Genomic DNA, 27,793 nt, shown 5'->3' with positions numbered 1-27,793 from the left:
TCTTAGAATAACTCACTTATAACAATTTATTACAATGAAAGATTCTGTATTTTATATTTTAAAGTTTATTACTATAGGGAAATATTTATTTATATTTACTGCGAATTTAATACAAAGGGGACGTGACACTAAAATTATAAATTGTACTTGGTGTAAAGCTTATTCATTATATTCAAAATGAATATCGTATTTCCGAAATCACTTTTATTATTCTGAACGAATCTTTAAGTGTTGACGTAATATCCGTTGCATCATTGAGTTGAAGCATGCGCCTTGTCATTTTCAGTCATTGGTTGGTCAAAGATTTTTAAAATTGTAATAACTCGGATAATCGGCTCGTAGCTCAAGTGTCGAACTGTGATAAGTTTATTTTAGGTTTTAGTGAAATATCTAATGTGCATTTAAGTGAAATACACTAAATATTCAAGATGCTTATCAAAGAATAGTAAGTAAAGCAAAGGTTATATTGTCCTTTTGTTAATATAAATCGATTATATGTCGTCAGCTAAATTTGTTAAGGCGCCGTCAAGTAATTTTGTGTCGAATAAATGTTATTTTGTTTCAATAAAAAAACTATTAACTACTTTGCTAATAGATCAATTTCATCGTTTTGAATATTTTTGACAGTGTATGTCATTAAATATACCTTTATTCTGACAAAAGCCATTAGTTAAAACTAATATTTCGAATTACTATAAACCATATGGGAAAATTAAACTTTACTATTTCTTTTTCAGTCGTGTTACTCTTCCTTTAACAGTAGAAGAGGTAAGCATTGTTATTTTATATTGTGATTATGGAATAAGTATTAATTTACGATATCTAGACATTTTTTTTCATATTGTTTATATTAAAATTTGATCATTCGAATTATTAAAAGTTTTGATAAATTTTATCAGTATAATATCTATATAAAGCTTTATCTTATCTCCTTAATATGTAATCATACTTAATGAGCTTGATATTTCAATTTTGATATTAGGTGAATAATATATAAATATAAATGACAATTGAGTAAAAAAATAAATAAATCGTGTTTTTGAATTTTTAATGATTCTCAATTTTATTGTTTTCTTCATACAGTTATTGTAATTACATCCGAAAAAAAAAAGAAATTACATAACACTTGTTAGTTTCGATTTCTTGTAAGATTTTATATTCTAAAACACAGAACCGTAACATGATTGTACAAATATTTTTAAAATTTTCCATCAAATATCATTGTTAAATAACCAAATGAAAAATCTATATTCATGTATTTATTGCAGTTCTTCATTAAAACTCTGAATCATAAATTATTGAATATAACTATTCAAAACAAAATTCAATAATTCAGAGCCAGATGGCCTTGTGGTTTCATGATGGATCAGATTTTGACTTTAAGTATGCAACACTCCAGCTCAACTGGATAATTGTGTGCTTAATTTATTGTTAAAATTCATCTTGTTCTTAATGGTGACAGGATCCTGCATTTAGCAATATATATATTATACTTATAGCCTGCAACTAAACATCTCTAGATACTCATAATGTATTTTTTATAAATAATAATTTCATCCTCCAAAGCGGTTTGTCTAAAATATAAGAGTATTCATGAAATGGTTTGATAAATTAGTTCACCTTGAAGAAAAAACAAAGAATAATCTGTATTTGAAATACCCATTCTTAAAAAAAATATTAAGAAGAGTGTAAATTTAATTTAATATAAATTTAGTTTTAAATATTGTATTTATTATACAATTTTTTTTATATAAACTCATATCTAATTGTTTGTTGGATGTATAACAAGAATTAAAATGAGCGCTATGTGACCTTATAAATAATTATAAATTAAGTCATAAAGCCATATCATGAGAATTTTGTCATCTTGATTATAAGTATTTTTGTTTTGAGTTTTATTTCCTTAATTAAAGTATAGTTAATTATCCCCTATTAAATCTTCAAGTGTTATCATTTGTCTAACTGTTGGATCATATAACTTTAAATAACTTGCTTGATTGAAAGTCAGCTTCTGTGAAAAGTCACCTCCTTTATTGATAAACATTATTATCTTTTTAGTTTAACGGACAAAGCCGCAATATTTTGTTATATTTATTTTAGACATTATATTATTTCAACATATCATTAAAAGTTAATAAACACTTACGACTAGTATCGAAATTTCTAATACAAGCTAAACCTGCGGCTTTGCTTATTTTGAACTCAGTTGCTGATGAAAAAAAAAATTCTCCCTCAGAGTTCTTGATCGAAAATCGATCGATTTAACCGTGAAGCGTAACAGACAGAGAGCCGAACTTTCTTTCGTATCTATAATACAAGTATGGTTGTATATACAGAAATGAAATACTTAGTTCCTTATCTGAGTATTAGTGAGCACCTATTATTTTTGTATTTTATATTCCGAATGCATTATAATTGGTGGCTTTACTGATACAAAGTCTGCCAGTAATTAGTTGGTTTACACAAAAGCTGCGCTTGCGAGGTCGCGACTAGACTAGGTCAAGGACCCTCGGTTCAGCGGGCTCGGCTATGAAGTGCTGCACACGTACCGTGACTTGTCTCATGCTTCTATCTACTTATGTTTTTGCAATGAAAAACTGTAAAAATAATAACTAGCATAACAAAATCAATCAACCTTGACTTATAAAAAGACCTATTCGTATTTTATATACGATTTTTTTTGACCTCGCTAAGATTTATAATACATATATATAACGAATACATATTATGTGTTAATATCTGCATTACATAACCTTGGCATAGTCGTCGTTCTTGAACTTGTGGCAGTTTAGAATAGGATGAAGGTTTTAATAGCACATTGAAGCCGTTACACTTGACAGAGAAATGCAGTATATTAGATAAATATATACTTTATTATGTACTAATGTTTTTTTTTTCTTTATACATTTGTATAGTTTACATATGTAGCTCTATTTAAATAAGTGTCTTAACTGTCGGAATCTTCGTAAAATTGCGCATTCCTATCGCGATAAGGATTATTATAATTTATATTTGACAAAATTATACATAACAATCATGTCATAAATAAATCACGATGTTTCAACGTGAGAGAAATAATAGTTAGGTAAATAGTCCGTTATTTTTTTTTTCATCTAGAAAATTTCGATTGTTTTTTTTTTTTTAGTCTGTGCTGAATAGACGTGAAAGTGAATTAACTGATGGCTTTTATTTTATCCAGTATCAAGTTGCGCAGTTGTACTGCGTCGCTGAGGTCTCCAAAAACGAAACTGGTGGCGGCGAAGGTATCGAGGTCATCAAGAATGAACCGTTCAAAGACTATCCTTTGCTTGGTGAGTCAATTTTTTAATGTACGTAATATATATCGACGTGAAATAATTATCTTTATTTATTATCGATGAGATTTTGTTTTTTTTTTGTTATGTCAACTTCCCCTTAAATTTGACAAGCGATATTAAAATTATTTTTAATGACATAATATATAATGTTTTTATCTAATCGATTAAGTTCGATGTAGATTACGATTTTATAATTATATTTTTAAATTTACGTGTTATTTGATACAATGTTAAATTTAAAGGGGTTTATAGATTTGTTTTTTTTTTATACAATGCATTATGGCTGTTTACTGTCACCTCACAGACACGGTACTGTTACAAATTTAAGAAATTTTGAAGCATAGAAAACGCAATCAATGCGGTGTTACGTCCCTTTTCGTGTGGGTAGCTTCCTTAAAACCGTTCTTGTTGTTTCAAAGTAACTCACCCAGAGGACTTTGCATATATAAGTTCAAATAAAACTTGTTATGTTCGATAATGATTACATAATCAGTAATTATGTTTTTTTTATAACCGATCTTTTTATATATGTAATAAGTGACGTCTTCGTTGTGTCCGTACTAACAAATACTACGAATTTTATGTGAATAAATAAATACTAATTAATTAAGCTGTAAGATTACATCAAAATTTTAAATACTGTCTTTAATTTGATTTTTAAATGAATATGAAGTTAAAAAAGAATCAGTAGCAGATTGAGAAGGTTATTCGAAGAATATAAAATGATGTTCGGTAAAACATTTATTTTAAAGCTTTAATAATGACTGTAAGTTCGTGTATTACTTTCATTTGTGAAAGTGAGAGTGACCTATAATTAAATAAAAGTCTCGTCTGAAAAAGATCCGTTGCAGATTATCGCCTCAATAATATTCTTGGCTTGAGATACTCGTGATGCGTAAAAATTACTTTTACTCATTTCATTATAAACACTAAGCAGTCCTTTAAACGGCTTTTATATAAATAAAGACATGATCCAACAAGAGTCGAACAGCTTAACAGCATTTTACGTGCTTTCCAAGGCAAGTAATAGTAACATTCGTCTTCCTTATTCACTGCTTCTACTGAGAATTCCTTGAATTTTATACTGGCCTAAGATATTAATACGAACATGTATAAGCAGGCTCATAAGCTGGATACTAAGTCAACGACACACACAAAATTCACACTTAGATCGTATTTATATTTACGTAATCGACAACAAAGTTTTTTTTTTTGTCTTATGTAATTTATTTTTAACCTTGTAGTTTATTTTTTAATTTCTCAATTTGCATAAATGTAGTTTGATAAACAGCCAGTCCTACCCGTGGTCTTACTGTCATTTTTTTTTTAAATTAATTATTAGGTAAACGTACAAATGTATCATCTTATAGTAAATCCCACCAATCTCGATAGACTAGGTTCTTTAAAAAATATCGTTATATCTCCACATCAAATTTTGGGACTACCGATAAACGGTAAAGTTCCTTGTATATAGACACAAACTACTGATTTACACTGGCTGACTCATTTTTCAAACCGTAATACGACAATACAAACTAATGCCTTTATTATGAGTAAGTGTTACCCAGTCAATCATGCCCAAAGTCCTACCTTGTGAAAAGAAAGAGTTTCTAAAGAAAATTTTTATAATTTTTGTGTTTGCCATTCTACACAAAGAAACTGAAGTTGCATAGTTTTTTGGTGACGCTTTAAGCTAATTACAGATACTTACGTCACTAATGTGTGTTAGACACAGAAAAGATTGCCATAGCTTCGCCTTTTGTAATAATGGCTTTTTTTTAACAACGGAGTCAAAGATGTTTGTGATTCTTATATTGATATTGGGTCTAGACACTCATGAAGCAAACAGAAAGATATCTAACTTATTTTTTACTGAGTGACGATTTGATAAACGGATTTCGACATGAAATGTTGTATTAATCTCCTATTTGAACTTGAAGTATCAGTAGTATTTACAGGAAAATTGTTCAGGCTTAACCATGCAATGGCAATAGACCATACACGTCTCTGGCCCTCTTTATTTTTTTTTAACTTCCTTAAATATATTTTTTCCATCACAACTCAATTAGTCATCTTTGCGTTTTTCTTAAACTAAATAATATACGAACATTTTGTTTGCCGCGGCTTCGCTGGCAGTTGGGGGTTGGTCGTCAGGTGTTAAATAAGAAAAAAGAGAAAAGGCTTCCCTACGGCTCTGAACTAAGGTTCTGTTCAAAATTTCATCAAAATCGTTCCATTGGTTTGGCTGTAAAATTTTAACAGACCGACATTATTAAAGACGAAAGCCATCATCGTATTCAAATAGGACCATTGTTAAGCATTCATAATTGTTTTTTTAAGAACGGTAATGTCAGTTTCCATTTGACAGTTGTCTAAATTTGCCAATGGTAGCTATAGGGCACGCGTTTGGCGAGTAGATTCAAATTCAATTAGATCCTTCAAAGAACAGACGATAGATTCAGTAGTTATCTTTATCTATATGTTAATTATTTGTTTAAATTTTGTTGCATGTTGGCAATGTAATTATTAATGTTAGTATGGTTATGTTGGTACTTTTGTTTGGTTATGGCTGGCTGTTTGCTGACTATATATGGCATTGTATGTAATGTTATTAAAAGAATAACTTTTGTTTCTACATGAATTACTATGTATTTTGTATGAATTAAGATTTGTTTCGTCTGAATATCTTTTCCATTTCGTCATCTTCACAAAACCGAAATACGCGAACAGTCGATGGTAGTACACAAAACAAGAATGAATACTTACAGTTTAAACGACTTAGCACGAAGGCCCATGCAACGATAATATTTACAAATCCTAAGATTTTATTACAATTTGGGTGTGGGTCAGATATTTTAATTAATATTGAATGTAGTTAATAAAAATCTCATACACTTGACATATTTTTGTGCTGGTAACATTTTAATCTGTATATTATATCAAATTTTATTGCGTGTATTAATTGTCTAATTTACTTTAATAGATGATAATTTATTTAATTTTTGTTATATTTTAGTTAAGGATAACTCTAAAAACGAGCTAAATACTAAAATTGGTGAAAAGTCAAGTGAGACATCTACGTGTGGCACTTGTTCTGCGTGTGTTTATGATGGTAAAACATTATATTATGAGTAACCATCTGTAGCTCGTACAATAATTTGTGTTGATTTTTATGTAATACATAATATATCGGTAGATTTTGTATGGGTTACCTTAAAAAGGTTCTTAAATTATATATTCTACAAAGGTACTCCCAAAAGTTAATCTTTCATTTAAGTAATGATTACGAATTGATATTTGAATCATTTAGTAGTTCAAATTATTATCAATTAAAAAGTATAACAGTTTAGTTACATAATCGTATTTTGGTAACAGTAGTGCCCGTTAGTGATTAATGCATAAGATATACTAATGCAAAGAAATATCTTCAGTAGATAAATGAGAGGATAGAAATATTTATGTTATAGCAAATTCCGGCAGACTTTATTTTCGTAATGGCGATTTACACAGAAATTGATGTGCATTTAATGCTGATATACAACGTGGATACGATAAAACCTCCATGAAAAAATAATACATCGTAATCCGTCAAATAATGTTGTAGAAGATTTGATTTATATCTGGAATAGATATCAAATCAATTCATCCATTCATATATATTTAGATATATAGGTCAACACCCACAATCTGATCCGTCGAGATGAGGTTTTATTTGTATGGAAAAATCAATATATATCGCCCCAGTGAAATACTTGGCGGAAAATACTTGGTTACGGCAAGTATTAAATGAGCAGCCTATGTAGAATCACGTTTATGGCATGATGCCAGTTACATACGTGGCAAATTCATACGCCGTAAAGGTTAGGGCGATTTTAATTTTGTTCATTTTGTTGAAAGATAATTCTTAATACTGTCATTCGTAAGCCACGTCTTAGGGGTAATAAGCGGGTGCCAGTGGTCTTTTAGCAATCTTGACACCTAAAATTACTTGTCAGATATCGGGCTTTTCGGCGATGTTCTGAGACCATATCGGTTTATTTACACCCCTCATCTTAGGTAAAGATAGGCTTTGATATTGTCATAAAGTTTTATTAACACAGAAATTTAAAAATACAGATTAAACAGAGTGAAATCCAGACCGTTTTTTTTTCTTATATTGAATCACACATGTCAAAGTATACAAATAATATTTATTTCTCTTTTATCTCTTTAGTCTACACAGACAAAGAAAGTGTGCACTGCTCTTTCAGTTTATGGTCCAAGCTTAATCTGATATATTGATGCCATCAAATCGGGATACAATAGCGCATACGAAAGTGATTGTTTAAATAAATATAGTGTTTTCTTTACTTGGTACACTTTACTAGATTTCAATTTGGTGCAGTATTTCAGGGTGACATAAATAAAATAATATCTAATTTGCAATTTACATATTGTTTTTCTTTCGTCGTCGAATTATAAAATATTAATGAAATGAAATTAATTAGATTAAACTAGTCAATATATTAGAAATTATGACATTCAATTTCGGAATCGCTGTAATACAAATCATCAGATTTATATTGTAATCGACGTACAACAACAGCCTCTAAATTCCTACGGCTGGGCTAAAGGCCACCACTCCCTTTGAGGAGAAGGTTTTTGGAACATATTCCACCACGCTGTTCCAATGCGGGTTGATGGAATGCACATGTGGCAGAATTTCTATGTAATCGACGTGCTTTCATTAATTTTTCGTTGAAATTGATAAGAACATAATATGATTGTTGTACTGTCGCTGTCACAACGTGGTGTATCGTCATATTACTGAAGCCCAAAGTCTCCAGATTATAGCAACGAAGTCGTGTGTAACCTAACAAGTTGATTTCGTTTCCATCGAAGTCCAGGTTATCTTTTGTATAGGGCTGTGTTATAGTTAGTCGAGTAGATAAATACAAGTTACTGAAATTGCTTTGAACATATAACTTCTTGGACAACCAAAAGTATGATTGAACAATTGTTAGTACAGACAGTGATGATTTATTAGACGATGTTTGTTCCATTATTAATTACTACTAAGTCTCAGAGAAGCGTTCGACAATGGTGTCTTTGTTATATTTTATTGTAGAATTATACTTTTTTTTTAAATTCCTCACTAAGTGTATGTGTGTCGGAAAAATACACAACCATCCTCTTCGAAATCGTCCATCATAAGTGGTTACAGATATCGTGGGCGTCCCGATATATTTTTCCTTTGGTCACGTCATAACTTGAGATCGACTTGACCGATTTTGACATTTTGACATGACTATTTCTAAGAAAAATACATAAGCGTTTTTGCTGTGCTTTAGCAATTTACGTGGATTTTACTTTTTTTTTGTTTTCTTTTTTTTATCCCAGTTCGAATTGTATATTCATACCTAAGATCGAACAACGTGTGTCGGTTAGTTATATAATACTATACAATCGTCTTTCTGCATTTAAGTTCTTCGCCTCTTATCGATCTTTTGATTTCCGTTTTGGATGCGGCAATGTTACATTTCCTATGTAAGATTGCCGCATCCAGTGTTCGCTTTAGTGTTCAAATTTGTTCCTCCAAGGTCCAGCAAGCGCTTCGATAACATTATACCTCTGCTTCGTATTCTTAAAAAAAATGTACTGAGATGTGTGGAGGTGGCTTTATTTTTATTGTAAGGTAATTTTTAATTATCATATCTGTAAACAATTTTATGACTAATATTTAGGTCGATATCTGATGCGCTTATCGTAATGTGAGACGTCTGCTGACTCAAAAAACGTACGTAATCAAACGGTCACGTACATATTTACATTTTTGCCCGCTACTGCATTATACTTCCGCGATCGTTAACGTCGACTTATTTCTTTACATTTGCTACAATTACAACCTTTTTTCCTTATATAATATATCTGGGTTATCGTGGTAAAATGATTTACATGCAGCTATTAACTTATCATGTGTCTAAAAATTACCGAACACCTTATGTTCCTATTTTAAAAATAAATAATGTCATATCTATAATATTCTTTTTACATGAAAGTAATTTAATAATTTCGAGAAAGATATTTGTTTTACGTCTGTGACGATATTATATTGTTATCATAGGAAAAATAATAAAATTACAATCTTTTCATGACACCATTAAACGAATATAGATCTTCCGTTAATTTTTATTTTACTCTTTCGTCTAGTAAAAGTTAGTAGTGCTGTTTTTTACGTCATAAGGGCGATTATTCCGTGGGTTCATGCATATATCGCCGTTGTTTAACTCACTAGCGCACAATTATTGTCCAATGACGTCACATTCTAGTTTACACAGATGTTAAATGTTTGATTAACGCGGTTCGAAAAAAAAAACCTTTATGACTTCCTTATTCTCGTTTTATTTTACGTAATATGATTTTAAAATTTATATTAAATATTAAAATCATAAGATTATTTTTATTCATTATAATTAAAAATAATTTGTTTATTTATTATTGAGATAATTGTGTGTGAGGTATGTTGAGGGTTGATTTTTTAAGTACGCCTGATACAGTTCGTTTTTTAAATGTAATATTTTATTTTACTGTTTATATAACTTACATTTTTGAGACTAGAAGATCGATAGATCGATAGATTTTGTGAAATCAAAAAAAAAATACTGTGTTCCATTTTTGAACGTAATCGAATCTTCCAGACGTGTCCATATCTTTGATGTTGCTGTTTTTTATTATTGGTTTTATTTTTGATGTCCCTTCATGTTTTTGTTTCCAGGCAACATTAAAATTGAATTCTTTTTATAAACATTTGATCTATTATTAAACTATGCAGTAGGGTTATTCATGATTTTTAATCGTAGTAAGTTAATTATTATAATTATATTTATATTAATAAAATAATTTCATTTAGAATATCATTATGTATAATTAAATTGTATGTATACATACATATACATTAGTTAACGTAAAGTAAATAATTGTTATTTATTAATTTGAAGTGTTTTAATCTTTAGAAATATATTTTTTGTTTTTTTTTTTTTTCATATGATCTAAAAATAAATTTTAATTATTCAGATGAGTATTTATCTCTTGCTAGGAACGTTAGTTGCTAATGGATAATTAAAGACCAGTTGTTGGATTATTATGAAGATAACGATTATTTAAGAACAACTTTGAATCATGAAAATATATTCGAATCGAAAGTCGTATTTGATTCGAATATATTTTGCCTAAATATCGATATTCTGGACGATAAATGAAAAGTTGATTAAGTTGACCTGACTCTTCAAAGTTAATCATCGTTCATCTTGAATTACTCTTGTTATTGAGTTAATTATTGAAACATATATTTTATTTATGTTTATTACAAAGAGGTTATATTTGTTTGTTTGTATGTATATAATATAACTGATGAGCCAATTAAAAAAAAAAATAACAAATTGGTGTAAAGTTACATTATTTCTGAGTGCTATAGGGTTATTAATTATATTTGTATCTTATAATGTTCTTTATTAATACAATGCACCCGTGCGAAGCTGGGGCGGATCGTAAGTTTTATTGTCATTTATTTATATTATATGTTTATACGGACGGATTTAGATTATCTGTCTGTAATTAAAAAAAAAAATACATCCGTTTGTTACAGCGTACCAAATTTAATACTGAAATATTATTTATTGGTTTTAAAAATTGTATTTAATATTTATTTCGAAATATATAGTTCGTTAGTTTAATTGATATATAACGTTCTTTAATAGTGTTTCTTGTTGTATATTAGGTGGTAAATACTCATCCGGTCAGTACACGTACAAGATCTACCACCTGGCGTCTAAGGTGCCAGCGTTCATCAGAATGCTGGCCCCAAAGGGCTCCCTAGAAGTTCACGAGGAGGCATGGAACGCTTACCCATACTGTCGGACCGTGCTCACGGTAATTATGTATTAATTTACTATATCCAATGATGTTCTAGTAAACAGATATGTCATTAACGCGCGAAAAGTGAAGACTAGAAAACGTCCTAATTGTGACGTTTGCCTTTAGTCGTTTTCATCATAATTATGCCAGTAATACGTTATAATAAAACAAATATAATATATCTGGGATATCGTTGTAAAATGATTTACATGCAACTATTAACTTTTCATGTGTCTAAAAATAACCGAACACCTTATGTTCCTATTTTAAAAAAAATTATGTCATATCTATAATAATCTTTTTACATGAAAGTAATTTAATTATTTCGAGAAAGCAAAAAGTGAAGACTAGAAAACGTCCTAATTGGGACGTTTGCCTTTAGTCGTTTTCATCATAATTATGCCAGTAATCTGTTATAATACATCATAATTATGTAGTAATACGTTTTGCGTAATTAAAACATCTAGTTATCCCTTTTTCTTATTGTTTTTATCAAGCTATCCTTTTTACTTGTAACGAAATGTAAAATAAACGGTCCCCGGCGCGGCAAACTTTTTTCTGTTGTTTAGTATGGGTATGACATATCTGTTTATTAGAATATCATTGACTATATCTAATGTTGCCATGCTTAAAACTAACCATCTGCTCAGAGCATATTGAGTATGTAACATGTGTACTCTCATGATTCGATGGGAAGGAGATTTTGACACGATACAAAAGATAGCAAGCGACTTTCTAAGTCAAGGGAATTTAAACTTTGTTAACTTCAAGACTCAATTTTGTTCCTGTTACATTTAATTGAATATATCGATCTTTATGTGTGTGTGTGTGAAACAATTGTACATGTATGTCTTAATGCTTAATGGAAAACGATACTTAAAGTGATGTCATTAAGCCTCATTATCCAATAATACCCGTTTTGGAACTTTGGCTTTTCTTAATTTTCATTAACGATATAAACGGTTAACGTGTCAAGGTGTCTTAATATATAAATGTCTAATAAAAATGATTTAGTCTGCGAAATTATAATTGTTTTTAGTATACATTGTATTTTATTAATATAAGATTGATGCGTTTTTGTTTCTTTCGTACAAGTTTGTAATAGGTGTGTTTTTACTTTTAGAATCCTGGCTACATGAAGGAAAACTTCGTCATCTGCATAGAGTCCTTGCATTTACCGGACGCAGGCGATCAGCAGAATGTAAGTATATCTTTTAATGTAAAACATTTTCACTATGATGTACCGCCAAACAGCAATGCTGGGTATACTATGGTAAGTATGGTAAGTATGATGATGATTGATGATGATGATCGTTACAACGATGACCTGGATGATGATTTAAATTTATTTACCCGTATGGTACCATTCATTTATTATGTACGACTATATTCGCTAGTTTTTGACTAGCTATAGCTTTTGCTAGTTATTCTACCGCCAAATTACAGTACTCAGAATTGTTGTGTTCCGGTTTGAAGGGCGAGTGAGCCAGTGTAACTACAGGCACAAGGGACATAACATCTTAGTTCCCAAGGTTGGTGGCGCATTAACGATGTAAGGAATAGTTAATATTTCTTAAAAGTCTATGGGTGATAGCGACCCCTTACCATCAGGTGACCCATATGCTCGTCCGCCAACCTATATCATAAAAAAAGAAAAAAACTTAACAATTTTTTAAAAATATTTATTTGAAACCTTCAAAGTTCTTAAGGTACGCATCCGAGCGAACTTTGGCATTAGCTCGGTTTCCTGCGCTTTAACAAATAATTTTAACTTTCCGCATTATTTTGATCTTACGTAAGAACTATCGAATTTATTACTCCTTTCCACTACACCTATAACCGCATTGGAACAGCGTGGTGAAATATGTTCCAAATCCACTCCTTAATGGAAGAGAAGGCCTTATCTCAGCAGTGGGAATTGTACAGGTTACTTTACTTTTACCACTACACCCCTCTCCTCCTAAATCGTATTACGTAGTAAATAAATGGTCTCATACAGGTAAATACATATCTAAAAAGTTTGTAATATCAAGAAATTAATTGGAGCCAATGTAAGAAACATTTATACTACCTACATTTACAAAAGTCAACCCTTATCGTCGATAAGTCTCTTATCGCAGAGTATGAGACACATTTCGTTAATGTACATTATCAGCGATTACAATTTCTGTTAAATGGAGAATTCTAGAATATATTTTAGGTTTTCAATAATGCCTCGTAAATTACTTGTTGGTAGGGCTTTGTGCAAGCCCGTTTGGGTAGGTACCACCCACTCATCAGTTATTCTACCGCCAAATAACAGTACTCAGTATTGGTGAGTTCCGGTTTGAAGGGTGAGTGAGCCAGTGTAACTACTGGCACAAGGGACATAACGTCTTAGTTCCCAAGGTTGGTGGCGCATTGACGATGTAAGGAATGGTTAATATTTCTTACAGCGTTATTGCCTATGGGTGATGGTGACCACTTACCATCAAAAAATAACATAAAAAAAATATTCGTAAGCAAAACGAATCATAACAGTGATCGAACACTGATCTTGGACATTGCAATGAAATTCGAATTGAATGTTAATAATGTTTTGACCAGTTTCAAAGTGCTCATGATAAATGGAATGACTGCAAATTAACCCAAGTATTGGAGGTCAAGTAGCGACGAATATTTTACTGAGGTTCTTATAATTAAATTATGTATTGAATCGTCGGTGCACCCAATTAGAGTTGGGTATCGGAGATGATTTGATTCGCTTTTAAATTCTATACTAAAAGTGTAATAGCAATTCGGTATTTCAATATACATATTTAGAATAACCAAGGGTTACTAAAACAATAGGCCTAGGGCAGTGTTGGGCAAATTTTAATTGCAAGAACAATTAAAGATTAACAATTAATTAATTGTTAATTGTTACTAATACAGTTAACAATTAATCAATTGTAATTGTGGAAAATCACAACTAACAATTAATTAATTGTTAACTGTATTAGTAACAATTAACAATTAATTAATTTTTAATTGTTTTGTTAATTTTAATTAAAAAATAACAATTAAAAATACTGCTATAATATAAAGCTGGTACATATAAATATACAATATACCCGTGTGGTTCCGGGTAGTAGAATAGTGCCCCCATCTTTTCATGTAGTTAAATAAATATGTTAGCAACAAATAAAAGACTTGAACGAAGACGACGACTTGAAATGTTTTTGTTTTACACCTACGCTGCGGAAATATTGATCACAATGCAACTTTATATTATATAATATAAAAATAAACACTTTTTTTTCTGTGGAAAGAGAGATTTAGAAAAAATAAGCTATACTTAAGAGCCTTTGACCACATTTTTATTCGTCTGAAATCTAATACTTATAGCTTAATTTTCCTAAATCTTTACTAATTTCATTTTGATATATAAAGTTAATTGTTAGTTTTAATTGTTTTATAAAACAATTGAAAAAGTTAATTGCAATTATTTTAATTGTAAGTTGCAATTGACATACGTTAATCAAATTAATTTAATTGCAAGGTGCAATTAAAAGTGTAATTTCGATTAATTTAATTGTAATTAATTTAATTGCAATTACTTTTTTAGTCAATTAATAAAATAATTGACAATTGCTTGATTAATGCCCAACACTGGCCTAGGGTTAGTATCGAATGAGAGTAACTATTAAGTTTCTTGCCGGTTCTTCTCCTAAGCTGAAGAAGTTCTGCGTTTTATGTATTTCTGTAAAAGGATCACTCAGAAGTGCCTGTAAAACCTCGTAGGAAGTAAATCTTAATCTAAAAATAAAATTAAGTCTTTACAGGAAGTTCTGTCGAATTCTGATGTCGAAATTTATGGTTATGAAATTACAATAAAAGAAAATATACAATAGTTATCGGTAACGGCATATGATTTATGATTTCCTAACGACGGATCCAAGGAACGCCAACAGAGGTTTCACGTCAAAAAGCTATACTAATAATTATTAAATAGACGTTCCATTGGGTTTTTCTGTATAATAGTTTGTCTACATGTAGTCTATTTATTGGTAGTGATGGTTTATGGGTTTCAATTAATTTCTTCTTTCTTTAATCACGTTAAGAAAACTTATTTATTCACAGCAAGAACACTTAGTTACAACGACGAACAGCCATAGATAACAGTGTTGCCACACATAGTATAGACATTTGCAACCAATGTTAAATTTTATTTTTATATATCTAATAGGTAGAATATAAAGTATTAGAGTTCTATTAAGAATTGTTTTATGTCCCATTGTGTTGGTAATGGGGGTATTTATCTCGTATCGTCAGCTCCGTCTTAAGTATAACAAGAGTACTAGTAACCTTCTGGCGATCCCTTCTTGAAAAAAGTTTTTAAGAGATCTTATATGGCGCTTCACCTATGGTCTAAGACCTGATCACCTAATGTTTGGTCTCTTGGTTTATTACACACCATGAGTTAAATGCTATTAGTAGTAGATGATGAATCGTTTTTATTTTTATTTTAAATAAACATGTGATTTGTGTACAATTATTGATATTGACCGAGAAGGTCATGTGAATTTGTTTTTATAATTAATGACGTGCTCGGACCTCGGAGGTGAAGGAAAACATCGTGAGAAAAATGGCATGTGTCGAATAAAATTCCGCTCCGTACATGTGTAGGTACTGCATCGCTATATGTGTGTATAATGTACAGAGTAAGAAAACCTTCTTCAGTTTTTAAGTCAATTTTCCTTTGGCAAGTCTTAAACTCTTAGTACCTTTTGAAACTAAAGCACTAAACTGACAACTGCATACAAAATTAAACTTACATAGTATGATAACATGGTTCAAAATAGTGTAACATCTTTGGACTCGTTGGACTAACATGAAATCTCTTTAATGGTGCATTAGATATTCCATATTTAAATTAGATATGAAATCTTCTACTGAAATGGCAAAATGTGTCTTACAGTGTTATATATTCTCGATCGGTAAAGCAGACTATAGTTCATACTGAGCACACGAAAATAGATCTTAAGGTGACGAACCTTTCCTTACCTCGACTGTATAAGTTCCAAATCTGCTGAAGGTAGGAAGAACGTATTTGACCAGACGCGTAACATTTACACGCTGTTATTTTTTTAAATAAAAAATAACATAACAGTACAAAGGTCTAATTTTTTTTTAATCGTTTCAAGGATTAATTACAGATAAAAAAAAGAAACTTGTCATAATTTTTAAACGGCTTCACCTTATTTCCTTCTTGTTTATTAAGTGTCATTACGATAGTTGTTACGTAAGCGGTATTGATTGCTTCTCAGACCAGCCTCGTGGCCTCCGCTCAGTTCTACGGTAACTTACAGAAAAATAATGAATACATACAGCATTTTTTGTATTGCAATGTCTTGAATATATATCAATTAAACATATAGTTCTGAAGTTGTCGGTCTTAGATTTTAGGTAGAAAAAAAGTAGCCCATGCCTTTTCTTGGGTTTCAAGCTTGACTTATTACCTTTCTTTAAAATTTAGTTCAATAGCTTTATAATATTGTTATAGATTAATAATATGAATACTAAAATCACTTTATTTATTCCACATAATAAATAGCAATCAACTAATTAAAAAAACAATTGAATCATTTTTTTTTTTTTGGATAAGTAATACAAGGAATTCAATTTTCTTTTGTTTTTGGTAGTGGTTATCCAGTCCAGTTACGTAGGTCATAATCTTACATTTAGCTTGGTTACTTGGTCCGTAGATTGCTTGATTAATACGTTTCCCTTTTAGCTGTTAACTCAGTGTAAGGCTATAATATGCCAGGATTAACGTTCTCTTATCACTTAGCCGACACAGATGTATTAAGGAAATAATTATTATTGTACGTACAGCCTAGTTCAGCACGTACAATTACAGCGCGATTAATGGCAAATAAACAACTTTGACATTGAAATGACAGCACACGATTGGTCAGTGTAAAAATCTATGGTATGGTCTATGTATAAATCAAATTTGAAATTGTTGTGTTTAATTTTATGCCGTCGAAGTTGTTATCAGAATTTATGAAGTTTATAATAATATTGTAAATGCGAAAGTTACTTTGTCTTTCTGTCTGTTCATCATTCACGACCAAACTAATGAACCGAATTTGATGAAATTTGTTGTGAAGTAAGCTTGAACTCCATGGTAGGAAATAGGCTACTTTTTTTTAACTAGCTCATGACAACCAACCCACTAAAACTTGAGCGAAGGTGTCTTGTATAAAGCAAGCTAGATCTCCAGATATATAGGCTACGTTAAACTAAAATACAATTATATCGTAAGCGTAGCCGAAGGCAATAACTAGTTATCAACCGACTTCAAAAAAGGAGTAGGTTCTCAATTCGACTCGTAAGGTTTTTTTCTGTTTGTTACGCGATAACTCCGCCAATTATGAACCAATTTGAACAAATCTTTTTTCGGCGTATAGGTAATACCTCAAGGGTGGTCACATTTAAATTTAATAAAAAAAAAAAAACAACCCCCCAAGGGTGGAAAATTGGGGATGAACGTTTTATTTTTATTTAAAGTTTATTATATTACTTTTAATTAATATATAATTAAGAACTCTCTGTAGTTTTGTTTGTCTCGTAATTATAGCAGAGTTAATAGCAAACTGCTTGGAATATACACTGTATGAGGTTCTAAGTTTTGTTTATCTGTCCACCTTCGATTGTAATAGCCAGGCTTTGTTATGTATTTCACTAGAATGTACTTTACCCAACGGTGTTTAGGTTCATGTCGAATTGAATGTGTAACACGATGAAATAAAGAAGTCTAAAGCGTTCGTACTACCCAACTCGAATAATGTGTACTTTTAATTTGTTAGTGTTCATATTAATTTTTTAAATATCTAGACTGTGACTAGGACTCTGTCCTATTTTTAATTTTTTAAAGCTATATTAAGCATTTATCTGAATTTTAATTCCATTATTAAATAATACATTTAACTGATTATTTATTTATAATCAATTAATCATATATTCTTTATATGTTACTTTCTGCTTTGTTTAATCTAATCACTTAAATAATCATACTATCAAATTCTTGTATCTATATAACACAAAACACAATTTGGGTGTGTATCTGTGATGTGATCCACCAACTCGCATTGTAAATCGTGGAGTAAGCTCCAAATGACTTCTCAAAATGGAGGGGAAGTCCTTGCCTAGTGGGACGATAACATTATGTTATAGTACGACACAATATATATGTAGCATCGGCAAATTTAATAAAACCGAATATTGCCGATTTACACAACCAATAGAAATAACTCCCAATCGCGCCATTCTAGGCTATTCGTCGCTATAGATTCTCGCGTCAGTTCATCCCGAGAAAGCAAGTGCATGTAAAGCGATGTGTCAAATAGACGAATATATTAGGTCATATGATATTACAAGTTATTATGTTTGTATAAAGGTCATATTCACATAAGAGATAAATTTGGGATAGCGTACTTAAATCGGAAGTGATCGGTTTTACGAATTTTGCCGGTGCTACATCTAAGTTGTGTCGTACTATACATTTTCTCGATTCAGTCTTACTTGGTAGTAGGGATTTTTGCAAGGCTATTTGGGTAGGTTTATTAGATAGTCTACCATCATATCAAAACTTAGAATTAATTGACGGATGGGCGAGCCACTTATCACCAGTGCTACGGGTTCCATTTGCCAATTCGCCTGCCAATTCGCCTACATATATTTTAACTAATAAATAAATAAATTGTGTCTCGTTCGAAATTTAAAATGTAATAACATATTTGCCAGGTCCACGAGTTGCCGCCGGAAAAGCTCAAGACCCGCGAGGTTGTCAACATCGACATCGCAAACGACCCGCTGCCCAGCGCGGACTATAAGCCGGAGACGGACCCGACCAAGTTCAAGTCAGCCAAGACCGGTCGCGGCCCGCTCGTCGGCCCCTCCTGGAAGAACGACGTGAAACCGGTCATGACCTGCTACAAACTAGTCACAGCCGAGTTCAAGTGGTTCGGCTTACAGGTCAGTACCATTCTTAATTCACTCACTCATCATTCAACAAACAACAACAGCCTGTAAATTCCCACTGTTGGGCTTAAGGCCTCCTCTCCCTTTGAGGAGAAGGTCTGGAACATATTCGACCACGCTGTTCCAATGCGGGTTGGTGGAATACACATGTGGCAGAATTTCTATGAAATTTGTCACATGCAGGTTTCCTCACGATGTTTTCCTTCGCTGAGCACGAGATGAATTATAAAGACAAATTAAGCACATGAATCAGCGGTGCTTGCCTGGGTTTGAACCCGCATCATCGGTTAAGATGCACGCGTTCTAACCACTAGGCAATTCTTAATTCACTCACTCATTATTCACTCATTCTTAATTCAAATCCAGATTCCAGGTTGTGTGCGAAGTTTTGAAGGTGTTTGTTTAATCTTTTCGTAATTGAACGATTTCGGATACGATTGTTATTCCTAAAGATTGTTGAATATTTAAACTTTTAGAACAGTATTTTCAAAGCCCATCTGGGTAGATATCGACAATTATGACTGTAGGACCCTCCTGTATTGATATGATAACTATTATAGACACTGGCTCACTACTATGTCCGTCTCATACTTTCTTCAACACGACTCCCCCGACAGTCCAGCTACCCCCTCCAGTGTGGTGAGACAGTGTATTATATCTACTGTATAGAAACAAACACTAGTGTGGTGTTACGCGAATGGATAGAGTAAGGAATGAGTATATAAGAGGAAGTTGACAAGCGTGATTGACAGTAGTGAAAGTGACACCGATAGCCGAGAAGTTATGTGGAAGGCGGCTATCATGGTATGGACATGTAATGCGGAGGAATGAGGAACACATTGTAAGGAAGGCCTTGAGCATGGATGTGGATCGATATAGAGGTAGAGGACGACCAAGGAAACGATGGATGGATTGTGTGAAAGACGATATGGCTAGAAAGAATGTTACTTGTGAGATGACGTCTGACAGAGAAGTATAGAAGGAGAAGACATACTGTGCCGACCCCAAATAAAATTGGGATAAGGGAATGATGAGAAACAAACACTACAATGATCATTTTTATATTCAGATTTGAAGGGTGGTTCATTCCCAATGTTGGTGGCGCATTGCAGTTGTAAGGAATAACAATTCCTTTATAATTCTTAATCCGCTAAAGTCTATCGACGATGTTTACAAAATTGGATTAAACCGGTTCATGTGAATACGATAACACGAGTGCTCTCTCGTAATCCGTTGGGACGGCAAGACGGTCGGAAAGAGTTGACACGCATGATCAAGGGGTTTCAAGGGGGGATCAAGGGGACATGACATCCGAGGCAGGAGAGTGTAAACGCCGCCATTTTACAGAAACACACTATAACTTTTTAAATTGTATGTCCATTATACATATTGTTACTGGCGTACACTAGCCTAAGATGGATTATTAACATAATGTCATCAACGCCTCACTTATCATTTACTAGCGACCCGACCCTGCTTCGCACAGGTGCAATACTGATTCTAAATATTCAGGATTAGTTTTTTTTCGACATCACATTATAAACTTAAAATTATTAGTGTTTTTTCCTTCCTCATGAACCAATCTATCTAATTAAAAAAAGGCATCAAAATCCATTGCGTAATTTTAAAGATCTAAAAGCATACATAGGGACAGACAGCGGTAAGCGACTTAGTTTTATGCTGTGACATTGTATTAAGATCTATTTGTATAGGAGCGATGTGTTAAAGACGTTTCTTATATAACACAAGAACAGCCCTATATTAACACGATACTTCACACATTAAGTAAATTAATGTACGTTTCAAATACAGGCTGATGCTAAAAGCAGTCCTACGTAAGACAAATTATTTTATATATTCGCCATTTTTTTGTATTGTCAATAGATACATATATTGTATCGTGTGCATATGAAAGTTAAATAACAAATACTACCTATTTTATATATATATATAGACATACTATGGAGTACGCTAGTAATGGTCTCTTGAAGTCGTGTAGAGTCTACGCGTGCTGCCTTAGTGTTTATATATTAATATTATTAATGTGAAAGTGATTCTGTCTGTCTCTCATTCACGAAAAAACCGCTGAACCGATTTTGGTAAAATTTGGCGGGAAGCAAACTTGAACTTCAAAGACGGACATAGGCTACGTTTTTTTCCTAACACATATACACAATAAACGCCCAAAAATGCGAGCAATAACTAGTAACATTTAAATATGTTACTGGGAAGAATGAACTAGTTACTCGAACATTGCGTGGTCATCATTACAATTAATGTAACTTTAATTGTGGTCGTTAGGACATTGAAACACTTAGCAAATACCATATTCAAAACTTATTCAATTAAGACACAAGATTGTGTCATACCCATTATTAATAATTAAAAATAATAATAACAATATCTCTGCTTAATACTCTCTTAAAGACAACTCAAATTTTTGTTTTCTTCGGCGTTGTAATGTAGGTTTCAGAGCAGCCTGTATATAGTTCTAATCACATTTTGTTAACACAATTTAGCAGCGTTGAGCGTTATAATGCGCGAGGCGTACATGAGTATTGAGTAACGATAGTGCTTAGAATTGTTTGAGTTTGAAATGAGTATTTCAATTCTTATAATACTTTTTTTTAATTTCCTTTAATTAATAATAATTAAACCGTTTTTTGTAATAGTATGAATTTACAGAGTATTTCATTTGTTTTAATATGAAGAATAACCTCGACGACGAACGACCTCCCTGGTCGAGTGACGTGTACATCGCTTTTCATGGGTACGCCACTTCGAGGTCCCGGGTTCGATTCCCGGCCGAGTCGATGTAGATTACCATAAGTTTTCTATGTTGTCTTGGGTCTGGATGTTTGTGGTACCTTCGTTACTTCTGATTTTCCATAACACACACAGTGCTTTAGCTACTTACATTGGAATCAGAGTAATGTATGTGATGTTGTCTCATATTATATATCATATTAAAAGGGTGTCGGCAACAAGGTTTAATCAAAAAAAAAAAGAATGAGGATATATAGTAGGGTAAAAAATGCACATGGGACATATACTATGTCATGTCATGGTATGGTATCATATATGGTGTACAGAATGACTTATATGTCTATTGGCAAAGTTTACTAATCTTCACTTGGCTATCTTTTTCTTATTAATACCTTGTCTATTCATAGATATCGAATTACGACCATTTCAGAATTTAGACCAGTTACAAGTTAAAGATGACATCTGCCCATATATATAAGTATTATAGAATAAAGAATAAGATAGGATCCCTTTCTCTAAAGATACTTTTATTTACATTTGAGAAGGTTTTATTGACACCACAAAAAAAAATAAGGAGGTTTTATATTTTAACCCATTTGTGTATAAATATATTAAGTCTTTATGTGATCTTAACTCAAGTATTTCTTTAGTATTTACTCCACCTGTGCACGTTTAAGTAAATATATAATAACTCTTTGAACACAACACGTTACTATGTAATATAATAAGATTACCATAAGCTGTATGATTTACTTTAGCATATAAGGTTATATGATTTAAATTCTCCACCATATATCATACCGATAGGTCAAATCGTATACATAGCCACTTGAAGTTGCCCCACGTGAAGTAGTGTTTATATATCGGACTTACTTGTACCCAGGATACCTAGTAATGATCCGAGATGGCCCAGTGGTTAGAGCGCGGTGATTGCGGGTTCTAACTCAAGCAAGCACCACTGAATATTCATTTCATTCATTCATCTCGAGCTCGGCGGTGAAGGAAAACATTGTGAGGAAACCTGCATGTGTTAATTTCATATAAAATCTGCCACATGTGTATTCCACCAACTCGCATTGGAGCAGCGTGGTGGCATTTGTCACTAACCTTCTCATCAAAAGAAAGGGGGGCTCAGCAATGGAAAATTTATACGCTGTTGTTGTTATTGTTATATTTACTCTTGACATTGCAATATATTATATGTTACCTGTCATCATGACATATTGTATCTGTTAAGCTGTAAAGTAATGCATCGCCTTATTTCAGTTCCGGTACATTGAACATGATTGAAATATGAGTTTGTCGACCTGTATAACTAATATGCTTTTTTGTATAACGTGATACTCGAAAGAGTTGAATGTACACGTATTGGTTTAATTAACGAATTTTATTCATTCGTTTTCAGAGCAAAGTCGAGAGTGTGATCCAGAAGTCAGAGAGACGGCTGTTTACCATATTCCACAGGTAATTATAAATTTTAATGTCGTATTATGTTCTAGTTTTTATTGAATGAACACATTTATTTTTCTACACACATACATTACATAGATTATACAGAAAAAAAAAATTAAATTTAAAGAACACAGTGTAACATCAGTGCTAATGCACAGCACTGATTTTCAGATGGCCCCTGACTATTGGGTAAACATACATAAGTTTTAGTGTTTATTGAACGAACAGTCTGTAAATATTTTTGCTGTGAGGCATTGGATCCAAACCATTATTTACTCCTTAAATGAGGACAGCTAAATCGCTCCAAAATCGTATCCACCGGGCACCGGATGATTACCACAACATGTTAATTGATGACAAATATTCATTGGGAGGTTCTTTTCCTAGAATTAAAGCATTGTAACGTCCAATCGGCCCAGCCATTTTGGATTTGCCCTTCGATTTTTAATGTATCGATGATTAATTTGTACTTTTTCATAATTTCCAGGCAGGTGTTCTGCTCCATGGACGACTGGTACGGCATGACGATGGCGGACATCCGAGCTATCGAAGATCGTACCAAAGAGGAATTGGAAAAGCTTCGTCGTGAGGGAGAAGTTCGCGGAATGCGTGCTGATAACGAGTAATAGGCGCGTGCGTACACACTGCGTGCGTGCGTGCGTGCGTGCGTGCGTGCGTGCGTGCGTGCGTGCGTGCGTGCGTGCGTGCGTGCGTGCGTGCGTACGTGCGTGCGTGCGTGCGTGCATACGTGCGTGCGTGCGTGCGGCGCCGCGCGGGAAACATAGCTAGCGAGTCAAAAATCACAATCCTATTTCACTTACGGAGTATCACGTATATTACTCGACAACATACGTTGTAATAATATATTTAATGTCATTATAGTGTACGCATCGGCCGTTCCCGCGTGACGTCCGGCGCTCGCACGATGCCCGAGCCTCAAAGTCAGAGATTGCGTTTCAAAACGACTGCAGGCAGTCCAAAGCTCACTGTTTACACTACCTATTGTATGTATGTTAGGTCGTTTTTCCCGAATATAACTGTTAACTTTTAAATAATATTGACTCGGTATTATCCATGAGAAAAAAAATCTTGATGTTTATGAATTTTTCAATCTCGTTGCGTAGACTTAGATGAATAATTTATTGACGATTTTCACATTGCACAATATAATGTATGTACATATATATGTTATAAATGAACATTACAAGCAATATGTGTTAGTATTAACATAATATTAGAGGAAAGTTCATAAAATGTATAAGAAAAAGTTATTCCCGGCCTATACACTCGAACGCCGATCTCGTTTGGAGCGAGGGCATACCTTACCATTAGCAAAATAACTTCATTGAGATGTGGTATAGATACTATTTAAATAATAATAAGTCGATGTAGTCAGTGGTTAAAGGTAGTATGGTCGTTACATAACAAAATTAATTCAAAATAAAAAAAAATTTTTTAGACAAATACTAGCTACGATTATTGATCGAATATATTAATGGCATTTTAGGTCCGATTTTAAATATTTCGCTGTTTAATAAATAACATTCTACTATAAGTGAACACCTGTCTAGAGCGGGTATCGTTTGGCTGTTGTGTATTATACTACGGTAGATATAAAATGATTCATATTGCAAGTCTGTGGCCTGGTGCTAAAAGGGTCTAAGTGTATTGGACGAGACATTCGAAAAAATACCTTATAACAGCGGACCGTGAATGTTTTGTAAAAAGCTGACAAACAACTTACAAGAAATAGCGTCTAAAATGCAACCTCAGACATCAAACTAAAATTTGTGTAATGTCAGTTTCCTATTTAGGTTGTTTGCAGTTTACATTTCTTTATTTTTCTCAAATTTTTCTAAGCTCAAACGTATAAACATAATGGAAGTATTATGTGTACGAATTAAATTCTGTATCTTTTAAAAATTTTCAATTACTGATTAACACTAATTATGCGTAGGTATATTGGGCTTCTAAAGTTAATACTGTGACCTTTGCCTACCAAAAGGTTGCCGACCGCTGCCTTATAATAACGAATACCGAACAAGATCCAAACAACATATGTCCATTATATCTTCTCTGATCACTCAAAGTAAGGGTAATCGACATAGGACCTTTTAGAACCAGGCCAGAGATATAATATCGCGTAATAGTTTTTTGAATTAGTTGAGACACGAATGATTTAGGGAAAAATTTAATTGGTGCAATATATATTCGTATTCTATCGACGGCATCCTTAGATATATCAAATGGTAGCTCGGATACTTATTTTATATATATATGGGGTGTTGCAAGGTGAATTTTGGAATATTATTTATTAAATGTGTCGGTTCGGTGGCTGGAGTATCGTTGGCGCTGAGCGTTCATTTTGCAACATCCGTGTAAGGTGATCGCATGTATATTTTTTTTTTATTTAAGTTCGTTTAACAGATCAGTATTTTTTTATTATTGTGTGACATTCCAGATTCTGTACCGAGAGACATTTGAACATTATCGATTCATCTCCCTAAGTAGCTCTCTGTCTTGTCGATTGCGATTATGTGCGATTATTGCACAGAGAACGTTTCTTATATATTATACTTAATTTATTGTCAGTACATTGAGTGTCAAAAGTTGTTATTCAGTGGGAATACTATTAAAGTGTTTATGAAGTATAATATTATTGTTCATGTTCCTTAATTTTTTTTTTACATAAATAAATAGTTTGTGATCGTTTATTTTGATTTTGTATTCATTAAAATTTTCAGAATTCATCAATTTGAATTTCTTTTTTTTTATGAAATAGATACCTTTTATGGTTCTTAATACAAGTCTTTTATTATATTTCCTAGGAATTGAGTTTCACTAAATAGTGTTTTTTTTTCGTTTTTTTAATTTTTTATTTTATAAAATATTCATTTTACAACAAACAATATATCCGGGAGCATTATTCTAATAATTTAGAGGATAATTGGCTTCAGCTTTTAGCGTCGCATAGTGCTTTTGTGTTTTGTTTTTTTCTGTATTTTTATAATTTTTTTTATATCTGTTTGCATTTAAGCTACTTAATTTTACCTGTTTTCATTGAATTAATTGTTTGTGCATAATATTTTAGCACTTCTGTGGCCAAAAGTAAATCGACGAAAGGTGTGAAACTATTGACAAAGGAATGCAGTTCGCATTTTATATTATTTACAATAAAACTTGTTGCAGTTACCAAATAAAAATTAAGTACATACGAAGTATTTTGTTGTTATTTCCTCGATAGTACTTTAACGAAACACCTAAAGTCATTTGATTTTGCGAATAAACATTATATTTGAAATAGATATATAGTAATGCTTAAACTTAATTTATCAATATATTTTTGAAATTTAAATTTATTAGTAATGATCTACACTTAGCTATAACTTAAATTAATAGAAATATTTAAATCTTATTCCAGATTTTATTGTTTGTGAAGTCGGTATCCATGCGCTCCTTGTAAGCTTCTAATGTGATTTAGACTAGATTATCATATTTAATTATATTTCTAAATTATGTCATCTGTTATTTAAATAGAACACAAGATTTTTGTAGATATATTCAACAGCAGTTACATTCTTGGATATCCTTTGTATAGAAAGCTGTAATTGTCAATTTTAATGTCTAGAAATTAAAAAGTTTCGATGAATTCTCGCATTGATATATGTAAGGTAAATAACATTTGTTGTAAAATGTATTATGGATATTTTGAATGCCAACAGAAATAAAATACTTTTAATCTGCCCATGTTTTCTATTATTTACTCTTGTCTCTCGTCTTTTAACTTTCGAAACTACAATTAAGACTCATCTTTACATAGTATAAAACAAAGTCGCTTACCGCTGTCTGTCCCTAAGTATGCTTAGATCTTTAAAATTACGCAATGCGGATTTATGCGCAATTTTAATGCGGTTTTCTTTTTAATTGATAGAGTGATTCGAGAGGAAGGCTTTTGTATATAATACATGAACAACATAATAAAGAAAGGCTGACAATTTTAGAAGTTAATGTGATGTCGTAAATAAACAAATTCTGTAGTATATTTAGTATCAGTATTGCACCCGTGCGAAGCCGAGTTAGTAAAACTATATGTACATTTTTATAACAAACTGAATAACACAATTAAACTTTTACATGTAATTTTGAAAAAATCGGGTTAGGATTTCCTTAAATGAAAACGACGGATTATAGGCTCAAACTCTGTAATAAATAGTAAAAACAGTGGAAATATGTATATTTGCAAAATAATTACATTGATTTCATAAACTAACTAAAACTAAGAGATCTTTTCGGGAAGAGTATCGCGTAAATATATGACACAGGAATACTTTATTATTGATCGTTTTGTTGATTTAATT

At 32.0% G+C, this 27,793-nt stretch overlaps 1 protein-coding gene across 3 annotated transcripts; it reads left to right on the top strand.

The window, feature by feature from the left end:
* The first annotated feature begins 248 nt into the window (after positions 1-248).
* LOC124532721 (phosphatidylinositol transfer protein alpha isoform) lies at positions 249-27,180 on the top strand. Of its 3 annotated transcripts, none has more exons than XR_006966662.1 (10): positions 249-445; positions 738-768; positions 3,200-3,311; positions 10,832-10,843; positions 11,074-11,225; positions 12,334-12,411; positions 18,981-19,211; positions 23,389-23,447; positions 23,923-24,122; positions 24,183-27,180. XR_006966662.1 is itself a non-coding variant. In XM_047107759.1 (10 exons), exons 1-9 carry the CDS (start codon positions 429-431, stop codon positions 24,059-24,061), a joined length of 831 nt encoding a protein of 276 aa, XP_046963715.1. In that variant the 5' UTR covers positions 249-428; the 3' UTR covers positions 24,062-24,106; positions 24,183-27,180. The 3 variants fall into 3 exon arrangements, 1 of the variants encoding a protein (XP_046963715.1); XM_047107759.1 differs by having other exon boundaries at positions 23,923-24,106; XR_006966663.1 differs by lacking the exon at positions 10,832-10,843 and having other exon boundaries at positions 251-445.
* Positions 27,181-27,793: the final 613 nt, after the last annotated feature.

The sequence above is a fragment of the Vanessa cardui genome, chromosome 10 (genome assembly GCF_905220365.1).
Source record: "Vanessa cardui chromosome 10, ilVanCard2.1, whole genome shotgun sequence".
In the NCBI taxonomy this organism is placed as follows: Eukaryota; Metazoa; Arthropoda; class Insecta; order Lepidoptera; family Nymphalidae; genus Vanessa; species Vanessa cardui.
This window is presented reverse-complemented; position numbering and strand designations above follow the sequence as displayed.

Bases quoted from the DNA above. Each gene is read 5' to 3' on its own strand.
- LOC124532721 (XM_047107759.1), top strand. The intron at 769-3,199 runs GTAAGCATTGTT...TATTTTATCCAG, and splicing joins TTCCTTTAACAGTAGAAGAG to TATCAAGTTGCGCAGTTGTA. The intron at 19,212-23,388 runs GTCAGTACCATT...ATTCGTTTTCAG, and splicing joins TCAAGTGGTTCGGCTTACAG to AGCAAAGTCGAGAGTGTGAT.